General features: G+C 38.5%; 1 protein-coding gene across 2 annotated transcripts in view; it reads left to right on the top strand.

Moving 5' to 3' along the window:
- The window catches only part of LOC133424220 (lysine-specific demethylase RSBN1L-like), a 41,017-nt gene that overhangs the window by 8,490 nt on the left and 11,023 nt on the right, over window positions 1-21,504 (top strand). The window contains exons 3-6 of one of the 2 annotated variants that reach the window (XM_061714707.1): window positions 4,491-5,050; window positions 5,319-5,477; window positions 15,618-15,755; window positions 19,148-19,290. In XM_061714707.1, the coding sequence (XP_061570691.1) occupies window positions 4,491-5,050; window positions 5,319-5,477; window positions 15,618-15,755; window positions 19,148-19,290 (1,000 nt within the window). Of the gene's footprint in view, window positions 1-4,487; window positions 5,051-5,318; window positions 5,478-15,617; window positions 15,756-19,147; window positions 19,291-21,504 lie in introns of both variants that reach the window. The other variant, XM_061714706.1, reaches the window with a different exon arrangement.

The following is a 21,504-nucleotide window of genomic DNA, read 5'->3' as shown; positions in this document are numbered from 1 at the left end:
TAAAACATTGTTCTGCATGAATGTTAGTGTAAATTTAAGTTTCTGACTGACTGTTCCATTGGGACACGGATGCGTAATCTCTGTGTGTTTCAAAACAGAGGAAAGATGCTTCAATGAAGGTGGATGGGCTTTAGTTTTTATTCAAACTGTAGTTACACCAAGGTCTGAACTGCAAAGTCTGATGGGAATCATCATCTCATATTCTATGATTGAAGCCTAATTCTTCTTTAACAAATTCATGCTTTCCACATTGGGTGAACTGATGGGGGCTGAGCAGACACACACACGGTTCTGGTCTTTATTGCTCTGCCAAAGCTTCCCCTGCATGGGTATGTAATCGCTCTGGAGTACACTGTAGAGGCCTGAATAGCAAAATCTCCCCTCAAAACAAGCATCCATATTGTTTTTTTGAATATAGTTGGCCACAGAGGGACGTAGTGGACTAGTGCATATGAAGAAATTTACATCACGCAGGCTTCATGGATAAACTGATGCAGAAAGCATGAATGAGGTTTCATGCCATCAGAATCACACATGGCTGATTCTCCACATGTCTTTTAAAGCAGCTGCCAGTGAGTGAACAGATAGAATTTTACTGTCAGGGATGCTTCCTCGGTCCTGATATAATTGACTAATCAAATGCGTCTGTCATAGAATCTTTTTTTTTTTTTTTTTTTTCTGACATTAGCTAGATTTAAATTGAGTCATATAAGGAAGTTTGATATTGATTAGGCCAGAAAAATGTTTCTTGACAGGGCTATGATAAGACTTTCCAAAACAATAAACGCTGCAGATCCTGACTGATTCACTTGGCGGATACTGTTAAAGTTTGAAAAAAGAAGAAATCATAACAATATACCTGATATTTGTTAAATTCATAATGTAAACAAAGAGATTTGAGGCTTAGTCAAAGGCTTTACATGTGAAATACGCACATTTTATTGGATTGTGATAGAGAAAGTGTAGGAGTAAATTGACAATAAAAGAAGAATTTTGTCATAAATGTAACATTTCCCATTCCCTTTTGGCTCTCTTTTTGTCAGAGCTACGGCAGATATGTTTAATATTGTTATGCAGTGTTAAAGTTTGCTTCCACATCAGTGATCAAAGAACTAGAAAGCCTTTGTTGACTTGTTTGTTTCGTTGTTCATCAGTCGACCATGTTTATTGTCAATTAGGCAAATTGCATCAGAGATGCACTGCAGAACCAAATGATGATGCAGGGTCAGCAATAAAAACACATAATTATAACACCTGAGATAAAAATGATTAGAAAGTACTGGTGTGGTAGTGCAGGGAATAAAAACGACAAGTGTAAAACCAGAAATTAAATAAACAGTTATTATAAGAAGTTATTACACAATATCCAAAGGTAATTGCACTGGTGAAGAGCACTAGAATGTGTACGTCCCATATTTACATATTTACAGTCTTCTGTTTTAAACGATGGATGGCGGTGGGAAAGAAACAGTTTTTGAACCTAGCAGTTTTTACCTTCTGCCTGAGGGTAGGAGAGGAAACGGTTCACAGGCGGAGTGAGTGGGTCCCTAGAGATCCTCAATGCCCCCGACAGGCAACGTTGTTCCGTCAAGTCCCTTACAGGAGGCAACGAGACCCCAATCATCCTTTCAGCAGCCCTCGCCACTCTCTTCAGTGCCTTCCAGTTAGAGGCACCGCTGTTCTCGTGCCAGCGAGCTGCTGCTGGTTAGCACCCTCTCTATGCTCCCTCTGTAGAAAGTGGCCAGGAATGATGTGCCGAGATGGGCTCTCTTTACCTCCGTAGGAAGATCAGGCGCCGATGAGCCTTCTCTGCGATAGAGGAGGTGTGTAGACACATGCACCCCCAGGAATTTGGTGTACTGCATTTCTCCAGCAGTGCCCTTGTAAAACTGAAATCGCATACCAGTTCTTTTTATTGTTGTTTTTTTCAACATTTAGTTTGTAGTTGTTTCCGCTGCTATATTTTATGTTGCTATATTTAGTAGTATGCAACAACTGTAACACTTGTGGTTCTGTTGGCCTTTTAGGCTTTCTGAACAACGATTACTCATTTCAGATATGCTGCAAGTTCAGCAAAAGGCTGAGCATAGTGATGACCTCATTAAAGGGCATGAATAGTCCGTCAGAAAGAAAGCATTGTGAAATGATATTTCTTCTAGTGTCGTCTTGCTCTGGTAAATGATGATTATGCAAAATAACCACAATCTTAAATTTTACAGTTGTGTAATATTTGTGACAGACCTACCCTTGACAAAAAGCTTTTTTGTGTGCAAGTATGAGCTGTTCCATTTTAGATTGATAGAGAACTATTTCATTTTATATAAACTCCTCAAGACTAACTCTGATTTTGGTAGATATTCATTTTCCATACTTGAAAAACATGTAAGGGTTGTATGGGGCTAATGTTGGCATTGTGCTTATGCAAACATTTACAAATATAAGTCTGCCGATTGGAGCTCCTTTTTTTTGTATTTTCCCTCTCTAGCTCAAAAAGATGGTTTAACCAGTCAACACTCAACCTATGCTTACCGTTGGCCAGTACACAGTTAGCATCATGGAGTAGTCTGCATAAGCTTACCCATAATTCATGGGGTTTGCTTTGAGTCAAAGCATCATGGGCACAAGTGTTACCATGAATACTGTTGCACATCCAGCTGGATGTGAAATAGTAAGTGGTTCTGCTGCCAGTTGGCCGATTTTTGCTGCCAATTGGATGTTATCTGCTGTAATCACAAAATGTAAAAACATAGAGGATATTAATCCTACTGAATGGGATAGGTGTCTTCCCAAAAAATAAACAGCTATGACTTACACAACTATGTAAATCTTCCTTCCTGACATGAAAATGATCAAATACAATTTCTGAGCCAGGCAATTTCTGTTTTCATTTTAACCAAACGTATTACTAACAGAAGGCAGTTCTCACTTGTGATGCATAATTATATTGCCATATTGTAGGCATCGGTTGATAAAAGCTTTAAAGTGACTATTGGCTCTGCCTTGGTTGTGGCTATTGTCAGGACGGTGGAAGTAAAACAAAGTTTACAAATGTACTTGAATCTATAAACTATGTATGTTTATTTATTTGTCCAGCAAATATGTCCATTTAAAAAAAGCAGTGTATCTGTTTGCATGTCCCAGCGGGTTTTAGCAATAACAGAAGACCAAAAAAATGATATGTTAATTACAAGAGATGCTTTCTGTGATGGGGTATTGTCAGCAAAAAAAATCCATTTTGATGAATATCTGATCCCGAAGGCTCAGCCAGAAGTTGCATAATTCTGACAGGTTTTAAAAATGGGAAAGAAAAAATCAAATTCATCTCTAGGGTTTGGTTTAATAACAGCGAATGTAAGACTACGTTAATGAACAGAATATATGTAGAACTTGTCCATTATTGAAATGCAAAATATAGCTCAGTGTCTTGATAAAGGTTGAGATTTGCTGAATAAAAGCATGTGTTTGTGTCTGCGTTTAGAGATAATTGGGGGAGGGGGAACTTATGGGTTAAAGAGCTTTTGGATTACTAGCTCTGGTATTGTACTGGAAATCTCTTCCCCCCCCATCTCTGTTTAATACTCTCTGTCTCCCTCGCTGTTTTCCACTCCATCGCCCATTCCTTCCACACCTCACACTGAATGCGTGGATTTCAAGCTTGACCGTAAATGCTTTTTGTGTGTGTGAGCAGTAATGGTTCATGTTTGAATTATATCGAGAGAGCAGCACCTCTTTTAGTGTGACTCATGTTGGCAGACACTTAGACACACATCCACAATAAATGTACTAATGTCCACTTGTAAATGAAACAACAGAGTGATAATGAATCGACCTGCAACATATTTGCCAATTGTTTTTTTTCACACACGCATACAGATGGATGCTCACGTTTATAATAAATTTAAATTTTTCACTTTGTTTTGCCTTACACGTATAATAGACTGTCACGCACAGTGTTATCTCTCCTCGGTCATGCTACTAGAAACTGTGTTTACTGGCTTAGTCATATCTGCTTTCTCAAGGGATTCATTTTTAGGGCTCTTCAATTTATTTTTGTGTATACACCGCAGGAAATGCATATCAACTGGGAAAATCTGAGTCATCCGTCTACACTTGCTTAAAAATAGTTGCTAGTCATTATTTTTCATTTTCTAAATAAAGGATTTATTGGGTTCTTTTTTGTTATTATTAGTAACGATTAGGAAATTAAATAACAAACAGATGATGTTTTCTTTCATCTCTCCAATTGCATCTTTTTTTTGCTTTTTTTATGAACAGTTTAAATTATTTTTAATTTTACTGGAAATGTTTGTAAAATCATGTACAGAATAAAGTTTTATTGTTGAAATGTAGGAGAACTTTCAGTTTGTTTATCCATTATTATATTTCATTTTGATTTGTTTTCATAAATGTTTGGTAATATCACAGTCCTTCTCACTCACTCACATTCACTCCTTCTCTTTATCTCTCTCTTTATCTCTCACTTCCAGAAGAAAAGGGGAAGGCAAAGATAAATTCAGAAGAGCTGCAAATCAAAAAAGTGAAGAAGAAAAAGAAGAAAAAACACAAAGAAGGGGAGAAGCAGAAGCGAGTGAAGATGTATCATCGCTCCTGTCAAACCCTCTTTGCTGGCCTCCTCCTCTCCCCTTCCTCTTCGTCCACAAACTCTTCTTCCACGTCAGAACTAACAAATAACTCCTCCCTATCTCCTTTCAAGTCCCCCCTCCCCGTCTCCCCCCCACCTAACAATAAAACTACACACCTCACTCTCTCCTCTCCCCCTCTCGCCACCAAGTCCCTATTTAACTCATCTCCACACAACTCTCCATCATCCACTAAGATCCCTTTTCTGACAAAACACCACCCAAAGTGCACGTATCCTGGTATGGCAGGCCTGGAGTTTGCCTCCTACATGCATGTAGAGACCCAGCCGAATGGAGGCGCCCTGGTGGCTCATGCCTATGCATCCCAGCTCTCCTCTCTATCAGCGGATCAGAGGAACAGATTTGCCCAGGAGTTTATCACTTTGGCATTTAGTGAGGACAAGTCCCAGGTACAGCATATCTACTGATCTTATTATTACTGGGTGCAATATTATCCAGCTTTAGTATAGATATTGTTGTGAATCCCAATTGCTTTCCTCACTTTAGTTTATTTAAGTTTCCATGGAGCTGTAATTCATAGTGCAAACTGATAGAATTAGTTTATTTTCAGGAATGCTTGTGTAAAACCTTTTATACAGCAATATTACAAAACAGAATCAGTTTACTTTACTCTAAATTGTATTGCTGACTGTTTTTTTTTTCTTCTTCTTTTCCTAGGCAGCTCATTATGTCATGGGAATTGTTCACGGAGAAGGCAAACACCTACCGGACTTCTTGGATTACTTCTCAACCAAGTTCCCGTCAGCTCCAGTCAAAATGGAAATACTAGGAAAGAAGGACATAGAAACCACCACTATGGCTAATTACTACTCTCAGGTCAGTGGGAAATGATACAGAGAGGATGTGTGATGCGAGCTGGGCATGATTGAGAGCGTTATGAACATTTCTGCTTACTCAGCTCTGAGCAGATGGTGAGCTATTAGAAATGAAAAATAACAGGTCTTAAAGTCCAGAATAGCGTTTGCCAGTTGCTTCCACTCTACTTTCGTTTTATTTCAGGTTAAGCATCACAACTGTCGAAATCTCAGAGCCTGTTGATATTTGTTTCATAAAATTATGTGCAAGGAGAGCTAATCTGTTGCCAGATAATTCATCAAAACTTGAAAGTAATTTGCTTTTATTAGGTAATGTGATGTAATGGCTGGTATTTGGAGTAATAAAATCCATGTGAGGTAATAAAACATGATGGCAGGATCCATATTGCAGTGTCAACACCTTTAGTGTCTTCAAACATTCTCACCTGCAGACACAGGAAGAGGTCGAGGTTTTCAGATTAAAGATCATCATTATTTCTTTTGTACAACTATAGATAGACAGTCGAACGCAGATATATACACATGCAGACGCTAGTATTTAAATGTTTCAAGTTGCAGCCTCTGTGTGGTACAAAAAAAAACATAATTGTTAGTGAATGGATTGAATAAAAATATAACAGAGGGGTGTTTTAAGTACTATGTTTTTTTCACAGAGATTGTTGTAAATCACATTTTGTGGTTTCATGCAGGCTGTGAATGCAGGGGTGTATGAATAAGCTCCCCATTTGTCAGTAATTTGCACACTTGAGCAAAAATCAAGATAAATATATTAGAGAAATTACTATTACTTGCTTATATTGAGACACAATAGTAACATGACTTTGCTTTCCATAATAATGCCATTAAAAATGTTTGTCATCCATAAACTTTATCTAAATCAGAATAAATGGGAAAGAACTTTATCAAATCAGTATTTGAAGTCACCATTTGCCTTTAAAACATCAATGGTTCTGCACAGTGTTTCAGGGAATGTTTATGTTGTTTCAAGCCTCTTCAAGAGCAACTCACAGTTCATTTGTGGATTTAGTTGTTTTAAAAACAAATTCCCATACTGACATCATGGTGCTACTATTAGGACTATGTAGGGAGGTAAACGTTGCATTGCAGAAGTCCTTATTTGACTCAGTCTGTTGGTTTTGGATTGGTTATCACATGCAGTAGAAAATATTTTAGACAGATCAATTAGTCAGAGGTATTTGAGACATATCAATTAGCCGAAAGTATTTGAGACAGATCAATTAGTCCAATATTCAATCATTTATAGGATGAGTCACCATCATTTTTTATTCTTTGGAAAAACAAAAGATTGCAACCCATGTAATGCAAATAAGGACATTGAGAACACGAAGGAAGTTGGAGGAGATATGACTGGTATATGGTGGCAGAAAAGACTGAAGTCATTGGTTTTATCTGGTCCAAATAGTGTATTTCTTATTCAACCTTAATATTAGTAAAGTTGAATACAGGGATTCTTAGGCTTTCCCTGGTTTCTCCAACCCGGCATAGCAGCATTTATCAGCAACAAGACGGGGGTTTAATGTTTGTCATTGCAAGTTTGGTTTCCTGCAGTCAATACATCCACTTCGGGCTTGTTTCATTACCAGGAGAAAAATCAGTGCTATGAAAATTTCACCATGACAGTCATCACTAAATAAGGTTAACGTTTGCTCACACACATTGGAAGCATCATGCGCTTTTGGTGTTCGTTGACTTTGAATGTGGTGATGCCAAGCATTGTTGAACTGAATTGTGGGTCTGTTGTGCCGGTGAAAAGTTCAACTTCTCGCCAGACACAGCAGGGGGATCGTGTCAAATCCCCCTGCTTTCTTGTGTATCGAGCAGAAAGACATTTGATTGGTTGTGTATTGATGTGATGAAGGTCTTGGCAGGGTATATACTAGGGCTGGGCGATATGGACCAAAAGTCATATCTCCATATTTCCTAGCTAAATGGCGATACTCGATATATATCGATATTTTTTCTGTGCCATAATTGGGGTTTCCCCAAAAGCATTATAGCATAGCATCTCTGTTAGCTTCATTTTTTTCTGAGGCAAACCCTTAAAAAAACAGTCAGTTTTAATACAAAGCCACGTGCCAAATGTCACACAGGTACCTTTATTAACAGAGGTCTGCACAATATCAAAATGTATAAAACAAATGAAATAAAAATAAACTGCCTGCATATATAGAATAAAAATGCTTCTTGAATAAAATAAAACAAATATCCCTTTCCTGCATAACAATTAAATTAAAATACACTGTGCAATTAATACAATGTAGAGACAGTAACAGGCAGACTTTTCCACTGAGGTTGACAGTTTTGCAAATAACAAAACATTTGTGCAAATCTCAAATAAAACATGTAAACAGATATTGCATCTCTTTGAGCAAATCTCAAATAATTATAACAAGTCAACTACTGTACGTTTTACAGATTTTGTGCCACGAAAACTAACCTGTCAACACTGTTTCAGCACACAAAGGTACTTTTTTGCCAGCGCGAGGGATCAGCGTTGATGTACAGTCAATTTGTCACAAAATAACCTATAATATAAACGATATTGTCTTGTGCCATATCGCATTTAAAAATATATCGATATATATTAAAATCTCGATGTATCGCCCAGCCCTGGTATACACACTGACCCCGTTGTATTGTATGCATGACTGTGAAGCTCTTTTGGATGTCTAACTTGTCCACCATTGTCTGAGTTGGGTAAAAGATTATTTCCTTAGCTGTAGCTGCGACCTGCTGGCACCACTCTGCATGTTGTAGTCATCGTCCAGTCCCGACCGCCTACACTGTAGGGCTGTGTGTTTCTATAATATGACCAATTGTAAACATGGAAAGGGAGAACGGATGAGCAGTGGAAAATGTTGTCGGTTGAAGGCAAACGCTGGGTAACTGTTAATGTGCTTGATAAAGTTGTATTGTGGTTTTAACCATCTGCTTGAAGCAGCTGTCTCCATCTGTTCACCATTAAACAGCTTTTGGCATTCACACTGATGTCTGATATCTTAGACCAACTGACAACATTATTAACAGTAGCAGACTGCCGTACGGTGCATATTTTGGCATTTCTCTCACTTTAGTGCAACTTTAGTGCAAAGAATCAATTTCAAGTGAGAATAGGAATGAAAATAGAAAACGGGAAGAAATTATTGACAATTCTAAAACGGATCAAAATAACGACCACAAAACAGGGTGTGGAAACTGGGCCACTAAATAAAATTATACTGATAAAAGGAAATGCAAGTGACAGAAGGCGTAGCATGAGAATGAGAAAGCAAGGAGTGGAGTTAACAGAGTGTGAGAGATGAAAGCTGTCAGGTGGGAGGTTCACAGAGAGTCAGGTTGGAGAGTCGAGACCACATAAAAGGTTGTTTTTCATCTTTGCTTTTTAAAGGCACAAGTACCCGAGCCGCTGTAGTCTGAAACCTTTTAACCACCTCTCAACAATACTACACAGCTTTTTGAGAACAACTTGAAAAACAAGAAATGTGCAGGTGTGGTTTTTTGTTTTCCCTGCTGGTGGCTGGATTATCTCCTGAGCACAGTGACACACTGAGACCGTGTCATTTAGAGTTGTCTATAGTTTACTAATGAAAAGCCTTTTGTAGCCTCAAAGCTTTGGTGGCTTTGTACTGAGGTGTGTGTTCATGCGCGCTACAGTTTCTTTTCTCGCTCCTTCATGATTGTTATTAATTTTTTCACACTGAAATCTTAATAATCCTCAAGGAATTTCTTTATGCATTTTGTCAGCTTTGGATTTTACAAACCTGTATCTGATTCCAGCATGTTCTTGTTTAAAACAAAAAAATGGAATATCTAAATCATCCATTGTCTACTATATGTCTATTTTTCTCCCTGCAAATCCTTGTCTTGCGCTGTCCCTTTTAAGAGTAATGTTCCTTGCAGGGCTAGCGCCATTGTCCACCGGCCTTGTTAATTTTTTCCTCCCTCGTAGCTCACAGCAGAGCAGTGACCTTGGGAAGCAGATATACAGTCTTCACTTACACACACAGCTGTGAGCATGCATACTGATAATGTATAAACAGGGACAGGTACTGTATTTACACGCTCAGATTAATGGATTATCATCCACATTCTCTTTTTATCCTGTCTCTGTGCCTTATTTTTCCCCATTCCCTGTCTGTGTGTGCGTCCCCGACTCTGAAGTAGTCTTTCACTGTCTCTTTTATGGCTCTCTTTTATGTCTCTGTTGTGTAGTACCGCTATGTTTGAGCTACGAATGACTGTACAGCCACTTTTTGCACAGTGTGACTACAAGAGAAAGAGAGTGAAAGAAAAGGGCAGATGCTTGTTATTTTTGGTGATGTGATGCTGTATTTCATACTCCAGCAATCCACAGTATATTTGCAGTGCTCAGAATGTAGATGTAACTTGTTGTGTGACCCGGTTTTGAATTCAGTACTTGACTAAAGCCATTTTCAGTTCTGGCAATGATTAGGGAAGATTACAGTACTCCATTTTTTCAGGGTAGGCACAGCTCAGCAGCCAGTGCACCGTGTGCTTGGACCGTGAGGTAATTTGGTATTTTTATGTTTAGCGACTAAGTATAGAAATATATTTACGGTATCAGGGGTTACATTTAAACCAAAAGAGCAAAGTGCAGCTTTTTATCCTCATATTGTGCTCATCTACACAACTGTTTTGTTTTTTTTTTATTTAGAAAAATCCGTAGTAAATCTTTTTTTGTTTGTTGTTAGATGGTGACATTGCATTCTTTGTCCAGCAAAGTTCAGCTCCACTGATTAGTTGTAGGGCTTAATGATTTAAAAACAAAAGCCTTATGTGAGCTCATTAATGAATATTATGATAAATACTTCAGTGTGTGGTATTAATGCTGCTTTGCTGCAAACATGGACCTCAAACATTCACTGGCTTTTGTTATCACTTTTAAAACTTCCCTGCTACTCTAAAGAAATAAATACTCTGCCTTGAAATTTTTTTAAATTAATAAATACAATTATGAAAACAAGTTTTCTTGTTTCAACAAGTTAATGGAATTTGAGGGTAACATTACAAGGGAATTTAAGTAAAATGCTGGGTAATAATATGCAGATATTGATAGTTAAATAAATGTGCTGGTCTTTTTACCCATGAGTTTTTATTTTCCAGTATGTACCGATTCCTCTATTTCCTTTCCATCATCATGCCGCTCACAGCGCGCTGCATGCTTCAGCGTCACTATCATGTAAACTTGTGGCGGGCATCTGGGACAGAGAGGGCCCTTCTGATTGGGCAAATGTGTTATTGACATCTAGCATGGCTAGGATTATTGCTCATACATCCATGTCATCAGAGGAAGCCACTCCTGTCCATGTCTTTGGGCTTCATAATTGAGGACTTAATTGGAAGAGGTTTCTTTGCAAAGTTGCCAAGTGTTTTCAAGTCACCCACCAATGAGGCTCGCTGAGAGAATAGGCATTTGAGCATTTGAGCCTGAAGCCATTCCCAAAGAAAGTTGAAAGCTTTCAAGCCTGACAGGTGCAATCCCTTCAAGAGCGGAAAGAACATTTATTTACAGAGCACATATTGTTCAAGGATATGAACATTTTGACCTTTTTATAAGGATTTTTTTTTTCTTTTTAAGCATGAAAGAGACCAGGTGGTTAAAGCTCTGCAAGTCCTCAGGAAACTGTGGATTGCCCCTGCAGACCTCAAACCAGACAGCATGATGCTGGTGGACTGTGTACAGAAGCCATTAAAGGTCAAATTAGACTTTGGTTTTTCCTGCTATGGCTCAAAGTCAGAGAGTGGTCACATAAAAGCAGTTTGGATGATGCACGGCTCTGGAAATCTTTCTGGACCATATACATGTGGTGCTGTTCCTGGGATTTGCACTCCTTCCTGGAAGCTGTGAAAATGAGATGAAGATAAAACAAACTCATGGTGAGTTTCCAAGCCAATTCTTCAACACAAGACTCGGAATATGCAACTTTATGGAAGCAGTCCATAATTCACAATTAATTCCCTGCATGATTTAAGAAATGTGACTTGTCGGTCATCTCTCAGGAGCAGCCATACTCCATAGCAAGCAAGGCTGTTGTAGATACTTCTTGGAGTTTGTCTAGCAGAAGCTACAACCGAGTCCAAATGAAAAAATACACCTCAACAAGGTGAGGTACAGTAGTATACTTTTATTATAATGCATATTCTGACAGGTCTGCTGGACTCTAGCTCACATGTGCGTTGATGCTTTGAATTGATTGGCATCTGCAATCCCCACAGACTGATGTCAGACCTAGATGGGGTTGAGTCCACTCAGCAGTCTCTCTGAAGACCGAGCATCCACCCATTTCCAACTCAAACTCAAAACCAGCTCTGTGTGTGAGGAGAATAAAGCTGGTAAAACCCAGGTTACATCTTCTGTGTGAAGAAAGAGAATAGAGTCCAGTCTTAATAATGTAACACATTCCCCGAGCAGTAGCACTTTTTGCTCAAGGAGGCATGAGTTGGGCTAGAAGGGGTGTCCCTCCTCATTTCTACTCAGCACCCCCTGACATTACATGTCCATATTGGAAGCAACAACATGGGACTTATGTCTGCAAAGGAATTTGGATCTGTATTCCAGAGGGTCTTGTTGAGGCTCCATGCAGAATATTTGTCTCTGGAGACGTCTTATGTCGGCATCAATGATTTACAAGTTCAACAATGTGAAGTAAAACAATATTTCTGCCAGATGGACACTTCACAAACACAATCAATATAATTTTGGTGACCAGTAACTGAGATCTAAAAGTCTGACATACCAGTATATGTTTATTTCCTGCCTAGAGAGCGAAATTACCGGAGTCAAATTCCTTGTTGGACAATGTTCGAACTTGGCCAATAAAGATGATTTTGATTCTGATATAGTCTATATGCATTACAATTCTATCTGGCAAACATGTTTTAAAAGTGTTGTTCCCATATAAAATGTCTGGTGGCATTGGAGTATGTACATGGGGATTTTCCGATGCTTTTTCATTTGGGAGCTTTTTCCACCAAAATCGTCATCTCAACAATAAGTCAAACTGCTGAGAGAGAATGATCCAAACTTTGCACAGCTGTGTGGAGGCCTGACTTCAGCTGTGCCAGACAGGCCTTTCTGTTTGACTATTTCTTTATTTAAAATGAATTCCAGCTTGCTGTTCTGTGTCTTCACAAATACACTCTAAATCCTGTATAAGCCACTAAGTAGCATATCAATTTAATGGTAATTAAATCACAAACTATGTACATATGCCACGAAAGACGTATTGAAGGAACTCATTGAACGTGCAGACTGCATATAAAAGTTTTTTGTGTTTTTTTTGTTTTGTTTTTTTCCCTGAAGGACACAAATGTCTTTTGACACTTTCTTTTTTTCCTTTCTTTTTTCTCTTTCTTTTTTTGGTGATATTGATTGATGTCGTCAACAGACTGGATTGTAAAGTTGGAAGTAATGACAAATCATTGGAATAAATCCCTATATTGGAATAAAAACTTTGGAAAAACTTTCTCCCTAACATTATTTTTTTAACTATTATTTTCCTGTAATGATAATGTTTTGTACATAAACATGGCTGTTTTTGTTTGCTGAGCCAAGAAAGAGATTGTCAAGTAAGCGTGTCCAGTTGCGTCTCACGCGCCAGTCAGCAGCCACAAGCTTTGTTGTGACGTAGCCAGAATAATGGGCTAATAGACTTAGTAGTCTAGTCTAACTGGTCATAATGCCCGAGAGAAAGAGAAAGAGGGACTGACGGAGACACACAGAGAGGAAGGCACAAGCAGATGCACAAAGGTTGCATAAAGGTCAGATAGAGTTATGGAGATGAACTGGGCTAGAATGAAATGAGAGGCGGGACAAGTTGTTACAGAAATAACAAGTTGCTGACACGGAAAGGAGATTAGGAAAGATGGAGGACTGATCTAATAGACTTCTCACCAGGGACCTGAGTATTATGAGGGAAATGAGCAGAGAAGATGGAGAGGCTGATTTGCCAATAGAAAAGTAGTTGAACTGAATAAAACGCCAAGTAGACTGCTGTTTACGCAAATGTGCATAGACACAAGCAAAGACAGAGGCACCTTGACGATATCTGTTCTGAGGAAGTGTGTCACATTTCCTATTGCCTTCTGTTTGCCTTAACTTGGTACAGACAAGCTGTTGGAATGCATTTAACTGCACGAGTGAACCGCCAACTGTGCATCTGTTTGAGGCATGAGTAGTGTTTTCTATTCCCCTCCAGTGGTTGTAGGACTGTGCTCTTTACATACAGGGGGGTTATTGAGCTGTTAACATTTTACAAATGTAAACTCACACATTTAATTCAAAATCAAATTTAAAAATACTTTATCAATCCCCGAAGGGACATTAATTGCAAAATTATACATTAATTCCCACGTCATGACCACATCACGCATGCATGTGGTCATGACATACTGTAGATACCAGCAATTACTCTTCATACTGAATGCATGTTTACATCAGTATTTGGTTAATTCATTGGTTAAGACTGTTTTAAAATGGTGTTGTTTGTTTTAAATATACATGCATGTGTAGATTTCAACATTCAAAGAAATGAAATGGAAAACGTGCAGCAATGCTATGTGGTTCAGCTTCTTGCTGTATGATAAATTCAAATTTTACATAGTTAATTTGTCGTTCAATAAATGTAGAGCTATTTGACTTGCAGTTTTAGACCAGTTATTAACCTCGCATATGTTGTTTAATCCAGTTATTGTTTTTCTAGAATTGACTTCTAAGAATCCATTTGTTGATTTTGTACTCCACACAAACATGCTGTGAGGAGCTGCAGAGCACCTTCCTCTGCAAGCGTCGTCCAGTTTATAGTTTCCATCCTTTACTGTACCTTACCTTCACTTCCTCAACCTCTTGTTACTTTCGTTCCCACCTGGTCACAATCCTCCTCCTACTATCTTCTTTTTTTTTGGTACTTAAGCATTTCTGGCATTTCCTTATTTTTATTTAATGTGTCCAATTTTCTGCAAGTCTTCTCCTCCATCCCTATTTTTAGTGGTTCCGCTCATTAGTTATCCAAAAGAGGGATGCATTTTCTTGGTTTTTACTTGATTCATTGATATCTATCTGTAGCCCCCTTCAAGTTATTTCCATCCTCTGTCATTTTTCTTTTCTTTCGTCTCCCTTCCTTGGGTTGTTTTTCTTTCACACCTCATCCTGTTAAACTCTCTTTCTCTCTTTTTCTCTCCATCTGTTTTGCTTCCCCAGATTCTTCCTCCTGTGTACTCTAACTTTTTCTCCCTCTGTTCAGTCTCTCTTCCCTTCTCTTTCTTTTTATCTTGTTGTCAAGTGGTGACTCACTAGGGGCGTGAAGCCAAGGATCTGGCCAACACACACACACACACACACACACACACACACACACACACACTTGCATCCTGATCAGCCAAGAGTGCAGCATGCAGGGCACATGCTGCACATACTGCACACAGAAACACTGTTGAGGGCCAAGAGACGCACACAGTCACACATGCACGATACTCTCAGCCAAGTGAAAAGCAGCAAACACATGAGTGAGTCACATCAGTGGAGCAGAAACATCAAGTGAAACCGCCAACACACACACACACACACACACACACGTACACGTACAGCGACTATTTTGACATTTACTAATGGTTAACGGATTCAATGTTTATCCCCTCCAATTCAGATAATGGAGTCCCTTATTTTGTGCTCAATCAATCCCACTGGAATAAACTGTGTCGAACATTTAGACTTTTTGGTCAAAGCTAAGTTTTGAGTTGAAGGGCAGTAATTTAAATATTTTTGCTGATGAAGTGACAGATACATAATTCAAGGAAGGAAGGGGAAATTTCTTCTTTTTGCATATGTAATAGTACAATAAGGGTGTAAAATATTAATCTGGAATTGATTTAAAATTCTGTATATGATAACATTTATGTCTCTCTTTGTTTCCTGCACATTTGGAAACATTTTAAGAGATAAACTCCGTTTTTCTTTCTTTCTTTTTTTGTCAAATGACTTTCCTCTGATTTTAAGTTGCTTGCACTCTTCATCTGTATTCTTTTTACCTCATGGAAAACAATATATAACTTGTTATAATTGGTGAACTAACATAGTGAATTGTGTGATCTTGTTCATCAGGTGAAGAGAACTTACTGTCATGGTACGTACAGAGCTGGAGCAATGAGACAGATTAGCCTGGTGGGAGCGGTAGATGAAGAGGTCGGGGATTATTTCCCTGAATTCCTCAGCCTGCTGGAAGAGTCCCCATTTCTGAAGGTGAGTCTGAGCTGAATGAATGGTAGTAATCCTGAACAGTAATTTATTAGATAAATGGATAGTAAGTAGGAAAGTGGAAGAGGGATTAGAATATAAAGCAGCAGTCACAAGTGCACAATTTGTATGGAGTTGTGTGTTTGTAGTGTAGAGCAACACCGAGGTAGGAACCAGAATAAAATGATTCAATATGTTTTAAATCGTCTTTATTTAAACAAGCAGTCATTCATTAAAATCTTCCTTTGTCTTACACTGATACTGTTACTTGGGGGATAAGATGGAGAATCTCTACTGAATACGCAGTGCCTCTTACTCAGAAAATCATTAATTTCCATTATGTCTGCTACCGTTTGTTTCCTGAAATTTAAAGTTTGTTTAACTTGGCTAGCGCACTCATTGTTTTTTTTTTTTTAAAGCTTTTTTAAGATTACATAAGACTGTATGTGACAGAACTCTGCTCATCAAACATTTTAACAACTTACTTAATGCCTGTTCCAGCTTTATCATATATGATAAAGTTGTTAATATCATTGATAAAGAGCCAAACCATTAAGTGCTTTTGTAGGCTGTAAAGATAATTTTGATGTTGACTCTAGTTAGTGGAATTATTTCAGTATAGGAGTAATATGTTTAAATGTATGTGTTTGTATTAAGAGGCAGACTTGTATTTTGAATGAGTTGTCCTACTAATTGTTTGGATAATTATGAGAACAAAGCTTTACAGTAGTCTAACCTGCTTGATATGCATTTATGAACTAGTTTAGTAGTCAGTCAGAGATATTAATTTTTTTACTTTGCATATGCGCTGGTCCTAGTCCTAGTGACATTAGTGATGTGATTATCAAAGCTGAGGTTAGTGTCCAGAATAGGTCAGGTTTCTGACTTGCTCACTATGTTTCAGGGATGGTGATGACAAGTAAGATCCAATTCTCTGTGTCTGACTGTTTGGACCAACAGCACGTATTTTCTGTCTTCTCTCTGTTTTGCGCTGAAACGTTTCTAGACATCATTAAATATGATGAAAAGCAATTAAGGGCCTGATCTGTCAAACCAACTAAAACATTTAAGTTTTTGAATTGAAATAAGCAGAAGAGAGATTTAGCTAGAACTAAAACTGAAGTTTTTTGAGAGTCACTGTTGATTGAGTTGTTTCAGTGGATTTGAAACCAGACTGAAGCATGTCATGAATAAAGCTTTTCATCCAGTCTGTTTTTTCTATTATTTTACTGTGAAAGGGCAGATTGGCTATTGGCGAATAGTATGATTACAGATGGATTTAGGTCTGGTTTCTTCAGTAAAGGAAAGATTTCAGCACTCTTGAGAGAAGTGGGGAAAACGCCTGTCTACAGAGGGCTATTGATAATATGTACTCAGGGTTTATAAAGCAATGAAAGAACAGATTTAAAAAGTCTGGGGCAGATGGGGGTCAAGGGAACAGGTACAGGGCTTGAGGTGGTGAATACCGTCTTCCAGATCAGAGTTAACAGCTAAGAATGTGGGCAGTTTGTGGGGTTGATTTGACATGAGGATACAGGTGAACTATGGGGGTTAATGTGAGGATTTTCAGATATTATATCGGATATTGTAAACTTCTGTTTGGAAGTAAATGTCAAATTAGTCAACTGAAGTAGATTTGCATAGATATACAAATTTGTCAATAAAAGGAAAAAAAAAAAAAAAACAGAGCAGAACTGTTTAATGTTCATCAATTAGGAGACGTAAGATTGAATGGCTGATTTTATTTCTTTGTTGTATGTCTTTAGCCCAGTTTTATAGTTCTCAAAATGAACTTGTAATTTTGTAAGTTTATTTTTCTTAAACTGCCTTTCAGCTCTCCAACAGACTACTTTTGCTGATCTTACTCTTTCTGTGTTTCTCTGGGGTGCTTTTGATTATATATACGGACAGTTTTTACCTGTTCAGTGCAATGAGTTATCTGAGACATGGCATCAGAAAAGTTATCCATAATTTCTTTACAAGATGCCAATATCGGTAATGTATGCTTTGAGAGCTCACTCTTAAGTATTTCCCCATTTTTCACAATAATATGACATTTGCTGATGCATCGGCTGGTATTGGTTCTGACAAAGGTAACGGGTGATTTCAGAAGATGGTGGTCAGAAATGGCAACATCTTGAACATCTGTAAAAGAGACATGAATACCGTTAGGAAATAAGGAAATATGGCTTTAAGTTTCATTCATATTTAAGATGCATTTACTCTACTGATGGAGAATACTGCTAAACACAAACTCATCAACACAACTAATATTCTTAGGAAACAAAAGATCTTAAGCAGTGTGTGAATTGATTAGATGCAGTTGCCAGTTTTTAATGAAGAACTACGTTCTTTTATAAAATGTCTTTTCAGCAAGAGATTTCCAAAATACAGTCTGCCGCTGTTCCTGCAATGCAGGAGTGACAAGCATGTCCTCTGCTCGCTGTTGTGTGTTGACACTTCAAATCTCCTGCGTGGAGAGTGGAGGAGTGGTGGTGTGCGCTGGGTATGAAAAGAAACATCCTCTGGCGCTTCCTATTCCTACTATGATTTGACGCCCACTGAAGCATCTTGAATGCCAATAACAAATTTTGTGAGTGCACTTACTCCACCTGAGATCTTTTTTGGAGCAAAACATACAACTCTGATTAAACTGGTTAATAATTGAAAAAGTCGGTGATTTATGATTGAGTTCCTTTATGTGGTCATATTTCTATTGGATCTGGACTAAAATTCCCCCTGGACTTGCAGCAATTCTGAAATGACACCCCGACGTGTATTTAGTTCTGTGCATTTCCGCTGGATAAGTGAAGTATGTGGTTTGACTGTGATTTACAGACATTGGTCCCGGAAGTGACATTTCATTTAACGATTGCCTTTTATTTTTATTTTTTTTTTATATTTTTTTTTATTTTTTTTTAATATTTTTTTTTATCCCCGATTTTTTACCCATTTCATCACCCAGTGCTCATACCTAGACAGTCCTTGGCATTGTTCCCCTCTGCCAACCCAAGGAGGGCCCTACACTGAGCTCAGGTCTCCGATTGCCTTTTATTAAACATTAGGTGTGTATATGGAGTTAAAAGCATCTGATCGAACACTCGAGTTAGATGTCACATTTTGACTAGCAACAAAGTCGGAAAATGGCATATCAGTCTCAGTTTAAAGTTTCCATGGCAACTGTAAACCTTATATTATTTTAAATATTTTCTTAATTTCTTTAAAGATTCCAGCCCGCACATCATTGAATTACTGACATTGCACATCCAGACGGGATTAAAATCACAGACATCCTCCATGATTATTACAAATCCCCTGATCATTTTCATCCCGTGCGAATGGGGCTTTCATTTCACTTTCCCACCTCCCTCATTCTCTTCCTTTCTCTCTGACTGCAGATGACTCTTCCATGGGGGACCCTCTCAAGTCTGAGACACATAAGTCCCACCGAGAGTGACGACGGTCCAATAATGTGGGTCAGGCCAGGAGAGCAGATGATACCTGTAGCTGATGTACCAAAGTCTCCTTTTAAAAGAAAACGGTGAGCCCTGCCGTAGAATTTGCTCCATGGAGTACACAAACACACCGAGACATTAATGCAGTGACACAAATATTTTAGTGTATATGCTTGTTGTTTCTACCTACTGCAGCTGTGTGTGTGTGTGTGTGTGTGTGTGTGTGTGTGTGTGTGTGTGTGTGTGTGTGTGTGTGTGTGTGTGTGTGTGTGTGTGTGTGTGTGTGTGTGTGTGTGTGTGTGTGTGTGTGTGTGTGTGTGTGTGTGTGTGTGTGTGTGTGTGTGTGTGTGTGTGTGTGTGTGTGTGTGTGTGTGTGTGTGTGTGTGTGTGTGTGTGTGTGTGTGTGTGTGTGTGTGTGTGTGCTGCTACCTTATTGAGCCAGCGTGCCGCTGTAATTTCCAGACTGCTCATGAGGACTGATTATGAAAAAGTATCAGCATGGTAACAGTGTGAAGCTCCGTTGTAGTCAAGCGACGATAGAGGAGGCAATTACCCCTTCAGTATATGTGTGTTAAGTGCCACTGTTGCTCACGTAAAGGCACAGTCAAACACACAAGCATGTGTTTGTAGCGAGCGAGGCCACGGGTGAGAACGTGTGCTTGTTTGTGTGTGATGTTGGGGCTATGTGGCTCACCGCTCAGATGAGATCATCGTTACATCAGACGCTACTTCACATGGCTGCGGGCCAAACGCGGGACAATGCACACCACGCACATTCCGTCTTGCTTCATTTATCTCCCTCTTGTGTACGCTCATTTGCAGACACATATGCTTTGATGTTTGAACTGTAAACGTCACTGTATTCATCATTTTTTAAGTCAAAAAATTGTGAGGATTTGCCTCATATTTCTATATGTTTAGTGTGATTAATTTGGACATTTTACGAGTCAAATGATAAATTCATCTGAGGAAATACATTATTTTTTGCTCCTTAATTAAAATAAGGCCTTAGTTGCTGAGTTTTCTATGACTGAAAAATAAAAAAGATTACCCTTTTAGTCAGTTTTGGCATCTAAATTATTACAATATATTATACATTTGTATGTATGTTTGGCACTTGATGGTTGTGAGGTATGATGACAGTTTTAAACAGCTGAAGCTGAACAAATGTGCTTTTATAGCGATGGCTCAAAACTTATTTTTCCACCCTCAGTTTTCCAATTTCCTTTCTTTTTTTTCTTCTGTCCTTGTCCTCCTGCCACCTCTGAACATCTGCCCTTCCTGGTTCTCTTCCAAATTGTCTTCATCCTCTGCTCATCTCCTTTCTCCTTTAAGAGTATTTATTGGGGCATTATTACACCGTTGCTTTTGTGAATTCTAAAAGTGTGCGTTTAAAATGAGGTTGTATATTGAAAACGTCATAGCCGTTTATGTCTGTCCTTGCATATTAAGAGAGAGAGGAAAAATGTTGGCTGGAAAGCTGTATGGCCAAGAGGGAAGCGGGAAATAAGGACGTGATCTTGTTTCCAGAGTGTCACTGGCTCTGGTTTGTCTATATGTTTATTTTAAGGGAAGAAAAGCTGCTTTGTGCCTGAGTAGCATCTCTTCACAGCATTCTTTCTAATTTCTTTTATTTTTTTCTTGTTGCTGGATTCAATGAAAAGGTCAAGTATTTGTGCATTTTTAACAGCGCCGAGACTCAGTCTGAGAATTCAACGTGATTATAGTGGTGATGAAAGGAAAATAAACCAGAATACTTTAGCTCTTTAGTGAAAGGGCTTCCAGGGATTTGCAATAATTGCATGGTAACTACGGTCGTGGCCTTGGCCAGAGTCGGGACGGAGGTCCAGCACGTAACATGATGTGTAGATATTAAGTGAGTGATGAGTGACAGCCAAGAAAAGCTAGGTAAGAGGCACGGATGAAACTACCTTGGAATAGATCTAATATTACATTTTCATTTCAATTTCAATGTAATAATAATTAAAATAATAATGTGTTTGTTAGCTGCTGTGTGCAAATATTTGTAGCGATCCTTAGGCTAACATTGAAGACCAAATAGTGAGTGATGGAGTGCAGAGTGTAGAATAGTGCTTAATCCTATAAAGCTGCTTTTAGTGATGCTTTAGACTACGAAAAAATGTAAACAATCCACATTCTCTGTAATATGAGCCTCTATTGTTTGAATATTACTCGAAGAGGATCAAAGCACAGTTAACACAAATATGGAAATTCACAAAGGCTCAGACTGGCTTTAACAAATCTGGAAGATATTAGCATGGTAGTGGCTTTAAAACGAA

This window comes from Cololabis saira, chromosome 23 (genome assembly GCF_033807715.1).
Source record: "Cololabis saira isolate AMF1-May2022 chromosome 23, fColSai1.1, whole genome shotgun sequence".
Taxonomy (NCBI): Eukaryota; Metazoa; Chordata; class Actinopteri; order Beloniformes; family Belonidae; genus Cololabis; species Cololabis saira.
This window is presented reverse-complemented; position numbering and strand designations above follow the sequence as displayed.